This window comes from Episyrphus balteatus, chromosome 2 (assembly GCF_945859705.1).
Source record: "Episyrphus balteatus chromosome 2, idEpiBalt1.1, whole genome shotgun sequence".
NCBI lineage: Eukaryota > Metazoa > Arthropoda > Insecta > Diptera > Syrphidae > Episyrphus > Episyrphus balteatus.
The window spans coordinates 123,138,260-123,157,941 of NC_079135.1; the positions used below are offsets into that span (position 1 = coordinate 123,138,260).

The 19,682-nt window shown below is 36.8% G+C and overlaps 1 protein-coding gene across 1 annotated transcript; it reads left to right on the plus strand.

The window, feature by feature from the left end:
- Window positions 1–17,472: 17,472 nt before the first annotated feature.
- On the plus strand, window positions 17,473–19,682 carry LOC129911884 (transcription initiation factor TFIID subunit 5). Its single transcript, XM_055989878.1, has one exon. It carries the CDS (start codon window positions 17,623–17,625, stop codon window positions 19,618–19,620), a length of 1,998 nt encoding a protein of 665 aa, XP_055845853.1. The 5' UTR covers window positions 17,473–17,622; the 3' UTR covers window positions 19,621–19,682.

A 19,682-nucleotide genomic window follows, 5' to 3' on the forward strand; every position in this document is an offset into this window, starting at 1 on the left:
ATTTATTAAAAATAAACGGTGTTCAGGAAAAAACAATTCGACTGCTAACAGTCAAATATTTCTTCAGTGCCATAGCAAGGAAATAAAAATAGCTACAATTTATCTTCTTTGAAGACTTGTAGCAACTATATAATTCGCAGTTGCTCTATGCAGCTCGGATTATATGGAGTCTCGATTTATTCGGGAAAATATGCGTCAAGACAAGGTGTAATGGTCATCTTCTGATGAGCCCAACCATTACATCGGGGCGAAACGCATATATGAACACTTTTATGCTGGTTTTTATATTTTTTTATATTTTCATGATTTTAAATCATATTTATTAAAATTTAATGTAAAGTTAAAATATGGATGACTGTCCAGTAAAATGAAATTTACCTTACTTTTCTAGTAAATTGTGATTAACTTTACAGTAAAGCCTTTTTTTGTATGAATTTATAATAGAAATTACTAGAAAGTTATGTACATATTTTACCTTACTATAATGCTGAAAATACTGATTTTTAAAGTAAATTGAACTTCTCTATTGAAGGAATATAATTTAGTTATAGATTGGATCAAATAAAGTCAATTTCATTTTTATCTATGACATTTTTCTAAATAAAATTGATGCATTTATCTTATAAAAATTAATTAAAATTAAAAAAGGTGATTTTTGTTATTATTGCAAAAAACATAACTGGGTAACACGTACTTAATCCTCAAAGCCATTTAGGATTAGGTAAATATGACCCTGTTATGTTTTTCAATAAATACATAAATAACCTAGTTTATTATAATTTTTGTAAGATACAAACATACAATTTTATTTAGGAAAATTGAAATTGAAATTGTTTTCTAATTCTTCATGAATGTTAATGAATACCTATACCATTCTAACACAAGAAGAAAATTTGCCATCCGTAATTAGGAGATAACAACGCATAGGGTAGAGTTGCTAGTAGCCGGCCCCTTAAGGATTCTATCTCATAAAATAAAGCACAGAAACGTCAACTATCAACATTTTCGAATAATTCTTGAAATAAAATGTACTTTTTATAATAATTTTTCAGTATGTTTAAAAAAAAATAGTTAATAATAGTTCCCAAAAATATTTTATTTAAGTTTTTGTATAAAAAAGTCCGATTCTCCTAAATCCGGCCTTTGTTTCCTATTTTCGGCCATCTAGTGTCCCATTTCCGGCCACTGACTTTATAAGGTCAAGCTTAAATAAATTGAATGTTTTTTATTTAAATTTTTGTGTTTTAAGAATTTAAAAACAATTTTGATTGTTAATAAGTTATAACATCAAATGATTTAAAAAAGTATTTATTTTTCCCCATTTTTTAAACTTTTATCAATAAAAGGGGGCCGAATACAGGAAACTCTTGAATTTCAAAGCTTTTTTTGTGTTCTATCTCCGGCTCGCCTTAAAATTACCAAAATTCACATCTTTTTCCTATTTAAAACCTATTTTATTTGAAGAATAATATATATTTAATAAGAATAACAACATTTCAAAGAATTAGCTCTGAAATTGTTTCCACAAAACACTAATTACGATAGTAGCTTTCGGCAGTAAAATTTAAAAAAAACCATACCCGATTGCATCACTTCACAAAAACTTATTTTTTTCTAAGAAAACTGAATAACAAGAATAATAAGAATATTGTAATTTTAGGAGAGACATTTAAAAGAACAGAATAAGAGCAAAAATTTGGAATAAATCCTACGAAATCACTAGTTATAAGGATTTTTCTGAAAGGTGGCCGGCTACTGGAGAGCGCCAGAATTAGGCAACTCTACCCTATGAGAACACAAGAAGTAAGGAAAAAAATTCACTAGCAAAAGAAAAAAACAAATGGGAAAGGATATTTGTTATTTTTTAGGTAATTATTCCGCACCCGCCACCTATAAGCTTTGGCAAAAAAAAAAACATCCAACACAAAAGAAACATGAAATTTACAGTGTGTTAAATTCAAACTTTTAACTTCAAGTCTTGAAAATAAAAATTGTGTTATTTTTATATCTTCTTAGTGTACCGCTTGTTTGCTTTAAAACATGTTTTCTGATGTTTTTTTCTTGAATGTTTTTTATTTGTACTTTTCAAAATTTCTTCGTTTCGTTACAGCTGAGTACTATAGGCTTTATGGTAGAAAATTTTTTAAGTTCTTAATTTTTAGAAGAAATGTTATTCTATGTAACTAAGTTTAAAAAATTATACTTTTTTTTGGTTGCTCAGATATTAATTTTAAACACTGTTCATTTTTTCTTGCCCAAGATAAGACAGAGCCACACAAAAAAGTGCCAGTACTTTTGACCGGACCTATCTATCCGTATGCATTTGACGTGCTGAATCCGAATATAAAGTCAGTTTTCCCCAAACACCCTTAACATTTTGATTAAATTGCAAAAACCTTAAAAATTGCGTTAAATTTGTTTTTTTTTTTGCAATTTAAATAATAAATAAATCTTTTTAAAAAATATTCAGCAAACTACTTTTACTTTATGCTAATGAATTAATAGATTATTTTAACTTACTGCAACTTTCCTGAGCGATTTTTTTCAGTTCATCAATATTCAAACGAATATCAATTTCCTTGGAATGGCTATAAAAATCCATTTGAATCAAAAGAACCTTTGAAAAATCTGAATTCATAGCGTAAGCTTCTGCTGTTGACATAGTCAAACTGTAGGCTTTAGTGAATTTTTCTTTGATATCTTCTAAGAACATAAAAGCTTTTTTTTGCTGCAACATCTGAAGTAATTAAAAAATATGTATATAAGCTAGGATTTATTTGGAAACAAAAAAATCCTTACCTCGTCAGTTACGCATAAGTAAATTATATCATTTTTACAAATAAAATGAATATAATTTTCTCCATAGACAAAAGTACGTTTATGATCTTTTAATGGTATCTTATATAAAATGAGCTTTGTAACTTCTTCAAAATTACCAGTGCATAAAGTTTTTTGGCATTTTGCTAGAACAATTGTTCCTCGAGAGATAACACTGTACAAAATCTGCATTCTGCTTCAGAGCTAGCTTACGGCTAGGGCATTAACCTATTATTGTTATTTCCTTATCAATTCTGAACTCACTTTTGAACTCACTAATTAATCTCGAAGGTATAATCGTTGATTAATTAATTAAAAATGTTTTAAAATATTTAATGCACATAAAGCCTGATCCATTAAAATCTATTCACCTATTGACTAACGTTTTCGTTAGGCTTACTTTCAAAATAAACAATTAACGTTCACTTGAGTTTTATTTTCTTTTTTTTCTTTTTCAAACACTTTCACACTCTCAAGGAAATATAGGGAAATTGTCCATGACCAATTCTCACAAAATCTTCAAAATTACTGATTCCGAAATTAAATTTGTTATTTCCTTAAAGGATGGGTATTTAAAAAACATTAACCTCACAATTCAGATAATGATGTGGTATCTGTTGAACCCAAAAATTGTTTTGATTCTTTTTTCAATTGTTTGTTTGATTTTCTACTCATCACCATACAAAAAAAATCAAAACAATATGAAATAGTGTTTTTGTGTTTGTTTTTTTTGAGGCGAAGTGAAAGATAAAGGATCTTGATTGTGAATCTATTTGTTTAGGTTTTCTATTATAATTATAAACCTTAATCTTCTGTATAATATAGTGTGTTAAATAATCCGTGCCTACTCGCAGGAGAATATCTTAACACACACAACATCTCAACGAACAGGAGATCAGCGAAACATTATGTGTATCTCCTTTTCCCTTCTTCCTCCACACACACCCGAATAGTCAGTCTTAACAAGATCTCTCAATAAAGAGGACGTCCAGTCCTATTGCAATTATAAACTTGTGTTTTATTTATTTATAATTACGAATTAAATATACAGTCCACTTTAAATTTATTAATAGTTTATTGTTCATGGTCCTTCGTAGCCCAATATTGAGCTATGCACCTCTTAAAAGTACATTCATTAGTATAATACAGAGCCGTTAATAACAAAAAATACTAATAAACAAATCAACCACGATCGTTATCGGTAGTTATGTTTTTGTTCAAGTGAGAGTGTGCGAAAAATTTATTGAAAACAAAATAGATACAAACTCCACGCAAGTGAAGTAAAAAAAAAAAAAGATACAAACAGAAAAACAACAATAAATAAAAAAAAATAGAAATACCGCCATAAAACAAAAAAAGGAATAACAAACAAAAAAAAATTCCTCGCGTGTGCAGAAAAAAGACAAACAAGAATAATAACAAAAAACAAAAAAAAAAAAAACATTAAAAACAAGCATACCTACATAAGAACAAAAAAATGCCAATACATACAAACTTATATAAATGTGATTGTGCTACACGTGGATCTTCAAAGGAGGTCAATCGAAAGGGAAATTCAAGAAGCAGATCTTGGATAAATCAATTGAACAATTACTTAAATCATTTGACAGACAATTAATCAAGATAGGTACCTATACCTATAAAAGTAAGTAATATGTTCCAATGCAATTCACCATTTACATATTTGTATTTGTCAAAATACATACATATGTCCATAATATGTATAATATGTACTACATACTTATGTACATACCTATCATGAGCTTAATTAAAAAAAAAAAAAAAAAAAACACTTCCACGCGCTCCCACCATTTGACATTTATTTTTGCTTTAATTGAGGAATATAAAAAAAAAATTTTTTAAAGATACATACATTACATACAAATGCATAACTAAAGGATGTGTCATATCAAGTCATTAATATCAATTTACATAGGTACATAACAGTCTTTGCAAATTCATGATATTAAAAATTTCAAATAGGACCATCCAACCAAATCTCTTCAGGCAAATAATAAACAAACCTATTTACAAATGGTATACCTATTGTACATGGGAGAATTATCCCAATTACCTAGATGTTTAAAAAAAAAAGAATTCCAAATTCGATTTCCAATAAAAAAAAAAAAATGTGGGTAGTCTACCTAATAATCTAACTAAGTTTTAGCATGCGAGCATGTAGGCACATTGATCATTTTTAGTTTTTATTGGATATTAATTCCATGGCTTACCTACAAACAAAATTCTCACTGATATATAGACATACCTAGGTTGGTACCTACCTCTTGGTTATATCTAATACACTATACACCTACCTGTCATCAGAAGTAAAAAATCATGACGAGTAAAAATATATCCTAGGTGCATAAAGACGTGCAAACATATGTACATCTGCATACCTTTACATAGAAAAAAAATGAAATTAACGCATACCTACAATAAAAAAATAATGAAAGAAATAATTAGTAAAAGGAAACACCGCCGCGGTTCAATATAAAAAATTCACATAACAAGAGACACGGGCTATTATGTTACACAATACAAGCATCAACCACCGAAGTATACACATATTTCCATGAAAGTGGATTTTTTTGATATTTTTTGCACTACATATATGCAAATGATCTCCATATTTACTTGAACATTCATGCCTTCAAGATCTATTCTTTTCTCTATATTTTGTATGCTTGATGTTGTGCAGCTGTGGCAAAAGAAAACCCCGTTAGGTCATCTCCATAGTCCTTTTTTCTGTGTGTAGCAAGAATTTTGTTTTCGTCATACATTTAGCGATACCTACATTATTTGTGTCGCATGTCACTGCACATTACCCTTTTTGTTGTTGTTCGTTCCGATAGAAAATTGTGTTTATGCCGCAGCCCGCAGGTAGCTTTGTGATCCTTCCATCCAGCACATGGGAAGGCGCACAGGATCGTTAGAATTTCTTTTTGAAGTCTAGATGATGTTGTTTTTTATTAGATACTTATAATCTCGCGCCGTTTTAGCTTCGGATATTTGTAGATATTGCCTTTTTTCTTTTTTTTGGGTAGACGTCCAAGTTTTTATTCTGATTCTGGGTCCCTATGCCCAGCAAATAAAGTAATGCTAAATTTAATTATGTTTGAGCGAATGCATGAGACAGCCGAGAGGTACAAAAAGGAATGCAAATTCGTTTTGTAGTAGGTACGGAAATATCTAGGTATAATTCATTGATAAATATAACAAAAAGAATTAGGTACGCATATCAAGGTACCGAATTTATATAAAAAAAAACATGATGAACGATTGGTGTAGGTACCTACATTATTTAAACACACATTACTGTGCACATGTACCGATATAGTGTATGTAATATACCTACTATGATGAAACTGAAATTAAAAGAAGACGCATTTCATCAAGTTAAATTTCTTTTTGGTGGAGATAAATTTCATCAAGTTAAATTTCTTTTGGTGTACGTACCTATCTACCTACGCTTCTTGTGCCCTCAATAAAAAAAAAAAACAAAAAAAAAAAAAAAAAAAAAAACAAAAACAAAAACAAAAACATGGGTGGTAAATATGCACACTCTTAATCTATTTGCATCGATTTGTTGTTGTGGTATATGTCGTGCAGCTATTAAGAAAGTAAACCCGTTAGGTCATCTTTATTACCCTTTTAATTTGTATAGGTAGCAAGAGAGTTTTGTTTTCGTTTTCGTCAGTAATTTAAGGATGCCTTGCTTGTGTCGGGGTCACTCGAGTACACATTAAATACTCTTTTTAATTTTATGGGTGTTTTTCGTTCAAATCGCGAATTGTTTTTATGGTGCAGGTACCTAGGAAGATTTGTTTTCTTTTAGTGATGAGTCTGTGTACCTACAGAAGTGCCAAGTAACAACGTATATACATCTCCACACACAAAATATGCGATGAGATGATCGCGGATACGATAAGTAAAGTACCTACTAGGTCCTTATGAATCAAAACATAGCAAATAAAAATATCCACTGCCACGAATAACAATTAGGACCATCTCTCTTTCTCTATGTAGGTAGGTAGTAGGTACCTACATTGTCCAATTGTGGCAGGTTTGGCACATATAAAAAAAAAAAAACAGAAAATTATAAAAAAAAAACATATCTACATTATGTACCTATTAAGAAAAACAAGAAGATTAATTTAAATAAATTTAAATTATAATTCTCACATTAAAATACCATTTTTGACCCGCCAAACTATTTGCAAGAAAATAGAAATAGCGGTTCTACACCAATGTGTATATGAATATATCTATTTATTCGAGAATTTACCTACGCGCTACGCATTTGTCTATTTGTTTTGCAAAAGTATGTATGTAGCCCAATTCGTTTTTTGTGCGAACAATTTCCTTTCCTTTGTTTTAGGGTTTGTTGTTGTGAAGAATCTATGCAGCTTTTGAAATAGAAAATTCCGTTAGGTTGTTTATTGCCCTTTTTGTAGAAAAAGAATTTTCTCGTCATTGGTTCAGTCAAGTAGGTAGGCAGGCGTACATTTGGTTGCACACCACACATTTTACTATACAGTAAGATCATTACCATTTTTTGTCGGCTCAGATTGAGAATTCGTGTTTGATGGTGTAGGAAGGTATTTTTGAGCGAAATTCTTTTATGAGGGAAGGAATCATAATCTTAGACAGCCACATCACAGGCAATTAAGAATTATTTAATGACACCTATTTGTATTTTATTTTCGTTCTGATTTAGGTAGGTATCGTGGTGAGTTTGAAGTTCAGATGTGCCAAGGCTTAATTGAGTTGTGGTCATAATTCAATTACCTACTTAGGTACAAAGCCAATTGAAATACATTTTCCTATGTTATAGCGATTGATAGATAGTGGCTGTAAGCTTTTTAAGTTGTTGTATCTCCTTGGATAGGATTTGGACACAAGACAATAAAAAATATATCACTTTTCTTAACAAAAACAAAGAAAAAAAAAAAAAAAAAAAACCTTTAATGTTTTATAGTTTAAGGCTATAAAACTTTATGCAAATGTATTCATTTCGTTGTTTGAAGTAATGCATACAAAACTTGAGCGCTTGTACCTCATTCAAAAGCAAATCATAAAAAAAAAAATTTCAATTTCCCCTTTAGGGAATCACCAAAAACTGCTAACTACCAAGTTTGAAGAAAATCACTTCACTCGTTTAGGCTGCAGCTCCAGATAGAGACAGACAGACAGACAGACAGAATTGCCGGACCCACTTTTTTGGCATTCTCCATCATCGTAATGTCATGTAAAATTGTTATCTCGAGTTCGATTTTTTTTACGAATCCTAAACTTGCCCTATAGTACCTATATCGCAAGTAAAAAAGGATTTGCCTGCATAGTGTGAAAACACTCAATCTTGAGGGAAAGTTGTTGCCCACAAAGGGTAAACCTTTGATATTTCATATTGAGTGTGCGTTTTTACAAAATGCACATTCTTCCGAAAAAAAAAAAAAAAAAATTGTTACCTACAAGGGTGAATTTAACATTTTGAGTGTGTGTTCTTACAAAACGCACATTCTTGCAGACAAGTTGTTACAAAGGATAACCTTTTACTTCTTATATTTTACTTGGAGTGTATGTTCGCAGGGTGAATCATTTGTTCATAAGACAAAATTCATCCCAGCGTATATTCCTGCAGAAAAGCAGATCGCCCAAATAGGGTGTCCTTTTCTCAATTCCATTTTGAGTGTACGTTCTTACAAAACGTACATTCTTACAAAAAAGCAGATCGCCTACATAGGGTGCCCTTTTCACAAATCAATTTTGAGTGTGCGTTCGCAGGATGAATCATTTGTTCAGAAGACAAAATTCATCCCGGCGTACATTCTAACATGAAACAAAGATGAAGCATTTGTTAAAGAGACTAAATTCAAACCAAAAACATCAGTTGATATCAAATGTTCAACAATACAAAACACTTCGAACACGTGTGTACATAATAAAAAAAAATCAGTATCCATTAAAACTGCTCAAGAAAAGGCAGCTATATCAGATCGATCGCACTCATTAAAAAAGGTTTAGGAATTGAAAAATACTAAATTTATAAGAAAAACAAAAGTTCTTCATCCACACCTATGCAAGAGACCTGTTCAATTAGTTATTTTCAAATCACACAAATTAACTTAGGAATTAAATCATTGGAAGCAGAGTCATAAAGCAAACTCAATAAACAAAATTCAACAAACTAAGCAAAATCAAATCATAAAAAATTTCAAAGAGTATCATGCAGAACAAAAATCCTAGTACATTTACATTTTACATCTATGTATGTATTTACTAACTTAAACTGTGTTATTTACGGGTTTATTGTGCAAGAGAAATATTAAAAAAAAAAAAAAAAAAATTTAGGTACCTGTACATATATAAAATAAGGTACACAAGGTTGGTGTTCGGGGTTTGACTTTGGTGTTTTAGGTTGACTTTGGGTTGGGTAACTTTTTGACTTTAGGTTGGACTAGAGTGTGCGTCCTTACAACGCTCACATTCTTGCAGAAAAGGATCTACCTACAAGGGGTAACCTTTTGACTTTGGGTTGGACTAGGAGTGTGCATCCACACGAGGTGCACATTCTTGCAGAAAAGGATCTACCTACAATGGGTAACCTTTTGACTTTGGGTTGGACTAGGAGTGTGCATCCACACGAGGTGCACATTCTTGCAGAAAAGGATCTACCTACAATGGGTAACCTTTTGACTTTGGGTTGGACTAGGAGTGTGCATCCACACGAGGTGCACATTCTTGCAGAAAAGGATCTACCTACAATGGGTAACCTTTTGACTTTGGGTTGGACTAGGAGTGTGCATCCACACGAGGTGCACATTCTCGCAGAAAAGGATCTACCTACAATGGGTAACCTTTTGACATTGGGTTGGACTAGAGTGTGCGTCCTTACAACGCGTACATTCTTGCAGAAAAGAACCTACCTACAATGGGTAAACTTTTGACATTGCAGAAAAGGACCTACCTACAATGGGTAACCTTTTGACGTTCAAGAAAAGGACCTACCTACAATGGGTAACCTTTTGACATTGCAAAAAAGGACCTACCTACAATGGGTAACCTTTTGACGTTCAAGAAAAGGACCTACCTACAATGGGTAACCTTTTGACATTGCAGAAAAGGACCTACCTACAATGGGTAACCTTTTGACGTTCAAGAAAAGGACCTACCTACAATGGGTAACCTTTTGACATTGCAGAAAAGGACCTACCTACAATGGGTAACCTTTTGACGTTCAAGAAAAGGACCTACCTACAATGGGTAACCTTTTGACATTGCAGAAAAGGATCTACCTACAATGGGTAACCTTTTGACGTTCAAGAAAAGGACCTACCTACAATGGGTAACCTTTTGACATTGCAGAAAAGGACCTACCTACAATGGGTAACCTTTTGACGTTCAAGAAAAGGACCTACCTACAATGGGTAACCTTTTGACATTGCAGAAAAGGACCTACCTACAATGGGTAACCTTTTGACGTTCAAGAAAAGGACCTACCTACAATGGGTAACCTTTTGACATTGCAGAAAAGGATCTACCTACAATGGGTAACCTTTTGACGTTCAAGAAAAGGACCTACCTACAATGGGTAACCTTTTGACATTGCAGAAAAGGACCTACCTACAATGGGTAACCTTTTAACAATAAATTAGAAGTATGAGCCCACAAGAGGCGCACGAGATAAAACGTAATATAAAAAAATCAAAACATGCACATTTCAAACATACATTTATAAAATTTATATTCCTTCAAGTAGGAAGCATGACTAAATATTTTCTTCTTTATTTTCTTTTCTTTCCGAGCATTTCCAACACAGAAAAATGGCTAAGAAAGCCATATGAGCCACGACACAGCTTTTTCAATTCTCTTGATTCTGTAGAATCAAAGTGGGCAGGGACATCTGTTCATAGGCAGATCAAACCCACAACACAAGGCACACAATGCAGTATATCAATAGCAGCAATATTTCGTCATACATCAGTATTTTAACGAGGATAACAACCAAAGCAGCAGCAAGAACTACAAGAACCACACCACAGCACCAACTTGTGATTCATCAAACCATCAACAGAATTCACCAACAAGTTTCAGTAGCTCTTCAATTTTAACCACAAGAATTCAGCAGTATCTACAAGTCTCACAACAATCATCACCAAAAATTTACAAAATAAAACGGATCAAGTTTTTCCACACAAAGTAGAAAAATTTTCATCAAAAAGTTATGCACCCACTGAAAACACACCAAGGAATCTCCAGATATCTATATTTGGCAATAATAGCAGATATGACACAACACAACAGCTTTCACAACAACAAAACTGGCCTTGACATTTTCAAGTTTCAAAACTCTGGTTCATTAAAACCGCCAACTACGATATTCTCCCGACTCTCAAATCAAAGTCTCCAAGGCATCTAACAGGCTTTCAGTCTGGAGATTCATTTGAACAACGATCTCCTCTGTCACTATAGTCACTTCTTTACATAATACCCGAATCGACTTGGTTTTTTCCATTGGCATTAACAAACACTCAGGGGCGCCAATGGTTTTCCCAATGTCCTTGAGCAAATGCTATTCGGAAGAAGCCCCCAACGCATCGAAGATCAACAATCATCAAATATTAAACCGAAGGTTTAAAGTGGGCAGGATGTTAAATAATCCGTGCCTACTCGCAGGAGAATATCTTAACACACACAACATCTCAACGAACAGGAGATCAGCGAAACATTATGTGTATCTCCTTTTCCCTTCTTCCTCCACACACACCCGAATAGTCAGTCTTAACAAGATCTCTCAATAAAGAGGACGTCCAGTCCTATTGCAATTATAAACTTGTGTTTTATTTATTTATAATTACGAATTAAATATACAGTCCACTTTAAATTTATTAATAGTTTATTGTTCATAGTGATTGATAAGGTTGGTGCGAGCGAGGATACTTAATAGTCTATCGAATAAAACCTTTTGAATAGAACAAATTCGTTCCAGAGTTTTAATTGCTGATTATGATTCATTGGCATAAAAGAATACTCCACCCAAAAATGCTACTAAATCTATTGATGCATATCTGAGAAAACGGCAACAATGGTCGGTTTTCAGTTTTTTTTTTTAAATCGAAAGCCAAGCCTAAAGTCATAACTATAATGACCTACAAAGTGAAAAAGTGGGAAATTTAAAAAAGTAAACATTTTTTATTTCTTAAAAATCTTAGTTCGTGTCCCGGACGTGTCCCGGACATGTCCCGGAGGTGTCCCGCACATGTCCCGGACATGTCCCAGACATGTCCCGGACATGTCACAGACGTGTCCCGGACATGGACATGTCCCGGACATGTCCCGGACGTGTCCCGGACATGTCCCGGACATGTCCCGGACGTGTCCCGGACGTGTCCCGGGCATGTCCCGGACATGTCCCGGACGTGTCCCGGACATGTCCCGGACATGTCCCAGACGTGTCCCGGACTTGTCCCGGACGTGTCCCGGACTTGTCCCGGACGTGTCCCGGGCATGTCCCGGACGTGTCCCGGACATGTCCCGGACGTGTCCCGGACATGTCCCGGACGTGTCCCGGACATGTCCCGGACGTGTCCCGGACATGTTCCGGACGTGTCCCGGACATGTCCCGGACATGTCCCGGACATGTCCCGGACATGTCTCGGACGTGTCCCGGACATGTCCCGGACATGTCCCGGACGTGTCCCGGACATGTCCCGGACGTGTAGCGGACATGTCCCAGACGTGTCCCGGACGTGTCCCGGGCATGTCCCGGACATGTCCCGGACGTGTCCCGGACATGTCCCGGACATGTCCCAGACGTGTCCCGGACTTGTCCCGGACGTGTCCCGGACTTGTCCCGGACGTGTCCCGGCCATGTCCCGGACGTGTCCCGGACATGTCCCGGACGTGTCCCGGACATGTCCCGGACGTGTCCCGGACATGTCCCGGACGTGTCCCGGACATGTTCCGGACGTGTCCCGGACATGTCCCGGACATGTCCCGGACATGTCCCAGACGTGTCCTGGACATGTCCCGGACATGTCCCGGACGTGTCCCGGACATGTCCCAGACATGTCCCGGACATGTCCCAGACATGTCCCGGACGTGTCTCGTACATGTCCCGGACGTGTCCCGGAAATGTCCCGGATGTGTCCCCTACATGTCCCGGACGTGTCCCGGAAATGTCCCGGAAATGTCCCGGAAATGTCCCGGAAATGTCCCGGACATGTCCCGGGCATGTCCCGGACGTGTCCCGGACATGTCCCGGACATGTCCCGGAAGTGTCCCGGACGTGTCCCGGACATGTCCCAGATGTGTCCCGTACGTGTCCCGGACATGTCCCGGACGTGTCCCGGACATGTCCCGGACGTGTCCCGGACGTGTCCCGGACATGTCTCGGACGTGTCCCGGACATGTCCCGGACATGTTCCGGACGTGTCCCGGACATGTCCTGGACGTGTCCCGGACATGTTCCGGACGTGTCCCGGACATGTCCCGGACATGTCCCGGACGTGTCCCGGACATGTCCCGGACATGTCCCGGACGTGTCCCGGACATGTCCCGGACGTGTCCCGGACGTGTCCCGGACATGTCTCGGACGTGTCCCGGACATGTCCCGGACATGTCCCGGGCATGTCCCGGACATGTTCCGGACGTGTCCCGGACATGTCCTGGACGTGTCCCGGACATGTTCCGGACGTGTCCCGGACATGTCCGGACGTGTCCCGGACATGTCCCGGACATGTCCCGGACGTGTCCCGGACGTGTCTCGGACGTGTTTCGGACATGTCCCGGACATGTCTCGGACGTGTCCCGGACATGTCCCGGACATGTCCCGGACGTGTCCCGGACGTGTCCCGGACATGTCCCAGATGTGTCCCGTACGTGTCCCGGACATGTCCCGGACGTGTCCCGGACATGTCCCGGACGTGTCCCGGACATGTCTCGGACGTGTCCCGGACGTGTCCCGGACATGCCCCGGACGTGTCCCGGACGTGTCCCGGACGTGTCCCGGACATGTCCCAGATGTGTCCCGTACGTGTCCCGGACATGTCCCGGACGTGTCCCGGACATGTCCCGAACGTGTCCCGCACGGAGAAAAAATAAGGTATGAACCACCTTATTTCTGGTAAATTTAACTTTAATGTAAAGTTTAAATAGGGATGACTCCCCAATAAAATGGAATTTACCTTACTTTTCTAGTAAATTTATAGCTTATGATTAACTTTACAGTAAAGCCTTTTTTTGTATGAATTTCTAATAGAAATTACTAGAAAGTTAGGTACTTATTTTACCTTACTATAAGGCTGAAAATACTGATTTTTAAAGTAAATTGAACTTCTCTATGGAAGGTATATAATTTAGTTACAGATTGGATCAAATAAAGTCAATTTCATTTTTATTGATGACATTTTTCTAAATAAAATTGTATGCATTTATCTTACAAAAATTAAAACAAAAAAAGTAATTTTTGTAATTATTGAAAAGCATAACTAGGTAACACGAACTTAATCCTCAAAGCTATTTAGAAGTAAGTAACGTATGACCCTGTTATGTTTTTCAATAATTACATAAATTACCTAGTTTATTATAATTTTTGTAAGATGCAAACAAACAATTTTATTTAGGAAAATATCATCAATAAAAATGAAATTGACTTTATTTGATCTAATTTTTTTCTAATTCTTCATGAATTAATTGGATTGAATGATGTTAATGCATATGGATACTCCTATATAATTCTAACACAAGAAACAAATTTGCTATCCGTAATTACGGAGCCAATAATAACGTATAAAAGAACACAAAAAGTAATGAAAACATTTCACTTATAAAAGAAAAACACAAATGGGAAAAGAAATTTTTACATTTTATTTCTTTATTAATTATTCCGCACCCGGACACCTAAAAGCTTTGACAAAAAAAAATATCCAAAACAAATGGAAAACAAAATGGCAGACTTTTCAATGACAGCAATTAAGATATGGGGAAAATTCCTAGAATTAGGTAATATTATCCCTTAGTGTAAGGTAAAACTTATTCATAGAATAGTTAAATTTGTAAAATATGTTTTACTAGAATCTTAAAGTGAAAAGAGTCGTACACTTTTTTGGATGAAGGTTTATTTTACTCTACGTAAAGAAATTATTGCTACTCGTAAGGTATATACTACTTTATTTTGTTCACCATAATTGTCTTGTAAAAATTACTTTACGGAGCCAAGAAATGTTCAATACGTAAGGTAAATTTTACTTAAAATCTAGGGCTCTTTACTTTAATTTCCTTACTAGTCATATGGAGTATAAAATACTAGAATAATTTTTCTCCGTGCGGACTTGTCCCGGACATGTCCCAGATGTGTCCCGGACGTGTCCCGGACGTGTCCCGGACATGTCCCGGACGTGTCCCGGACATGTCCCAGACGTGTCCCGGACATGTCCCGGACGTGTCCCAGACGTGTCCCGGACATGTCCCGCACATGTCCCGGACATGTCCCGGACATGTCTCGGACGTGTCCCGCACGTGTCCCGGACATGTCCCGGACGTGTCCCGGACATGTCCTGGACGTGTCCTGAACATGTCCCAGACATGTCCCGGACGTGTCCCGGACAAGCCCCAGACGTGTCCCGGACATGTCCCGGACGTGTCCCGGACATGTCCCGGAAGTGTCCCGGACATGTTCCGGACGTGTCCCGGACATGTCCCGGACATTTCCCGGACGTGTCCCGGACATGTCCCGGACGTGTCCCGGACATGTCCCGGACGTGTCCCGGACATGTCCCGGACGTGTCCCGGACGTGTCCCGGACATGTCCCGGACGTGTCCCGGACATGTCCCGGACGTGTCCCGGACATGTCCCGGACGTGTCCCGGACATGTCCCGGACGTGTCCCGGACATGTCTCGGACGTGTCCCGGACATGTCCCGGACATGTCCCGGACATGTCCCGGACATGTCCCGGACATGTCCCGGACGTGTCCCGGACATGTCCCGGACGTGTCCCGGACGTGTCCCGGACATGTCTCGGACGTGTTTCGGACATGTCCCGGACATGTCTCGGACGTGTCCCGGACATGTCCCGGACGTGTCCCGGACATGTCCCGGACGTGTTCCGGACGAAGACGATGTCCCGAAAATGACTTTTGAATGTTATTTTTTAGAAAATATATCAGCGGAGCTATCCAGAATATTTGAAGTCATTCCGAAAACTCTAAATAGACTTAATTTAAATCTTGTACAGCACTTTACTCCCCAACTACTCTGTTGTTTCTCTACTCTTTTGTCTCTCCTGTAAAATTTTGATTTTGGGAGTTACGAGGTTTCCTTATAAGGCCGACGATATGAGATAATTTTGCATAATTTAATTACACTGGTCAACAAAATTTAACTTTTTTTTGCCACAAGAACCCAAATATACTTTTCTAGTAGTTTTTGGGGTGCTGAATCCGAATCTGAAGTCAGAAAAATTTAATTGGCCTTCGTTTTTGAAATATTACCGTTAGAAAATGTCAAAAAACTTAATTTTGGCTGTTTTCGAGGTTCTGTTTTTATGTGGGGTAATTCATTATAAACAAATTTGTAATGGTTATTATAAGAACAGATATTCTTCTTTCGAAAACTGTTTAAATTTTCCCGATATCTCTTTTATTGCTCGAGATATCTTTAGTTTCATTTAATAAGTCAAAGAGAAACTAAACTTAATCTAAAGTTTAAGTCACTGGCCACAGAATTCTTGCCACAAGAACCAAAATATACTTTTCTGAAGGTTTTTGGGTTGCTGAACTCAAATCCGCAATCGGAAAAATTCTATTAGCCTCCGTTCTTGAAATATAACCGTTATAAAAAAAAAAAACCCTTTTTTGCATTTTATAACGGTAATATTTTAAGAACGAAGGCTAATAGAATTTTTCTGATTGTGGATTCGAGTTCAGCAACCCAAAAACCTTCAGAAAAGTGTATTTTGATTCTTGTGGCAAAAAAAGTGTAATTTGGTTGGCCAGTGTTGTTTCTGATTCAAAGACCGCTACTTAAATTTTAAATATCTCGGGCAATAAAAGAGATATCGGAAAGATTTAAACATTTTTTGAATGAATAAAACTAGCTCTTATTGGCACCGTTACAAATTTATTCACAATTAATTACTTCACATAAAAACATAACCTCGAAAACAGCCAAAATTACGTTTTTTGACATTTTCTAACGGTAATATTTCAAAAACGAAGGCCAATAAAATTTTTCTGACTTCAGATTCGGATTCAGCACCCCAAAAACAACTAGAAAAGTATATTTTGGTTATTGTGGCAAAAACCTTGTTATCTAAAATTTTATAGAAAAAGAACTTGATTTGAAATCTGGAACTGACCTCATTTGCGAAATTATCTCATTTGATAAGATAAACTTTGCCCTTGTTCTGTAATTTTTATCACTGATGATAAAATTTTTGAATGACTTGTATTCAATTTATCCCATAAAAATTAAAGAAATTTCTATTAAAAAAATATAAAAAAATGACTATGAATTTTCCCAAATGCTTTTGTTTCGAACTGTACAGTTCATAATTATATTTATTTATTATTTTTTTATTTTCAATCTGGCAATGTCACTAATGTCAACCATGAACCATTTGACGCCAAAAAAATCAAACGAAAAATAAAAAATTGTTTTGGGTGTTTCGCTGCTACAGTACATTTTTCGTCTCTTCTAAAATAATAAATTTTATCATAAAAATACTTATTTTAATCAACTTTCAAACCAATACACAAATTCCTTATAATATTCTTCAAAAACAAACAAATAAACCATCATCATGAGTCTCTCGCAAGATAAACGCGAACTCATAACAATCCTCAAACTTATCAAAAAATACAATCTCAAACAAACCGAGGATCTTCTGCGAAAGGAAGCCAACATAAAAGATGACATTGTCGTCGACGATGCTGATTTAAATAATATTCTAGCTGGTGCTTTAGATGGAGAAAATGCCACTGTTCCTGGCAGCGGTGGCGATCAAGAATTGTATGAAATTGCTTTTAATGATTTACGGAATTTTGTTGAAGAATCTTTAGATATTTACAAACATGAATTGTCACTTGTATTGTATCCAATTTTGGTGCAAATCTATTTTAAACTCGTTCAGAGTGGTCATGAAGTGCAGGCAAGAAAATTTGTTGAGAAATTTGGTCCAGGTTTAGACAATTATTATCAAGAAGATTTACAAAACATTTTGCTTATCACTAAACCTTCTCAAATGGAGAACAATGATTTGGTTACTGCCATGGAACAGGACAAATTCATTATAAGGATGTCTAGAGATTCGCATTCTCTCTTTAAGAGACATATCCAAGATAGAAAGTTGGAAATTCTGTCCCAAATTGTAACCAAGTATCTTTTGATTGATACTTACGAAGGAACAGCTCGTAGCAAGGCTCAGTGTGATGCTACAGCTGGAGCAATAATTGGTGAAGCACGTCGCCAGGACAATAAAGTCCGTGTGTTCTTTGGTCTTCTTAAAGAAGTCGACTTTCAAAGTCTGACCACAACAACAACAAATCCACCTGCCGAAGAGGAAGATGAGAATGATCCGGATGCTCCGGACAGACCAAAGAAGAAGAAACCAAAAAAAGATCCTCTCTTCTCGAAGAAGTCAAAGTCTGATCCGAATGCACCGGCTCATGATCGTATTCCTCTTCCAGAGCTAAAAGATGCCGATAAGTTGGAAAAACTTAAAGCCCTTCGGGAATCCTCGAAGAGAGTCACTCTGGGAAAAGATTCCTTTCCATCAGTTTGCTTTTACACTATTCTAAATGGTGCGAATAGTGTAACCTGCGCTGAGATCTCAGAGGATTCCTCGATGGTGGCTGTGGGCTTTACAGACTCGAGTATTAAAGTATGGTCATTGACCCCGGCAAAGCTTAGGGAAATGAAAACCGCCGAACAGCTAAAAGACATCGATAAAGACGCCGAGGATGTTTTGGTGCGAATGATGGATGATAGAACGGCAGAGACTTCGCGGACGTTCTTTGGACACAGTGGTCCAGTTTATCGGTGTGCATTTGCTCCAGAGAAGAATCTTCTTCTCTCTTGTTCGGAAGACACAACCATTCGATTGTGGTCATTGCACACTTGGACATGTGTGGTAGTCTACAAAGGCCACTTGTATCCTGTGTGGGATGTTCGATTCTCTCCACATGGTTATTACTTTGCTACATGCTCGTATGACAAAAGTGCTCGTCTTTGGGCTACCGATTGTAATCAACCATTGCGAATTTTCTGCGGTCATTTGGCTGATGTCGATTGTGTTCAATTCCATCCGAACTCAAACTACATTGCAACTGGATCGAGTGATAGAACCGTTCGTTTATGGGACGTTCTTAATGGTCAATTAGTCCGCCTAATGACTGGACACAAGGGACCTATATATAGTTTGGCATTTTCAATTTGTGGTCGTTATTTAGCATCGGGATCATCTGACCACCAAGTACTCATTTGGGATATAACACATGGACAATTGATTGCGTCATTGACTAAGCATACTGGATCTATACATACAATGTCATTTAGTCGTGATGGTAATATATTAGCTGTTGGTGGATTAGATTGTTATTTGACGTTGTGGGACTTTTCGAAGTTAACTGAAGATTATCAGTTGGCTAATAGTGGACATAATGCTTCACATAATCCAGAGATAAATGATGGGTCGGAATATTTGCTGAGGGCTTTTCCAACTAAATCATCGCCTTTTCTAACGTTGCATTTTACAAGGAGGAATTTGTTGCTTGCGGTGGGAGTCTTTAAAGCACAATAATGAAAATTAATTTTATGTTTGGTTTTGTAATTTATTGCAATAAAGGGAAGGTATTTGAATAA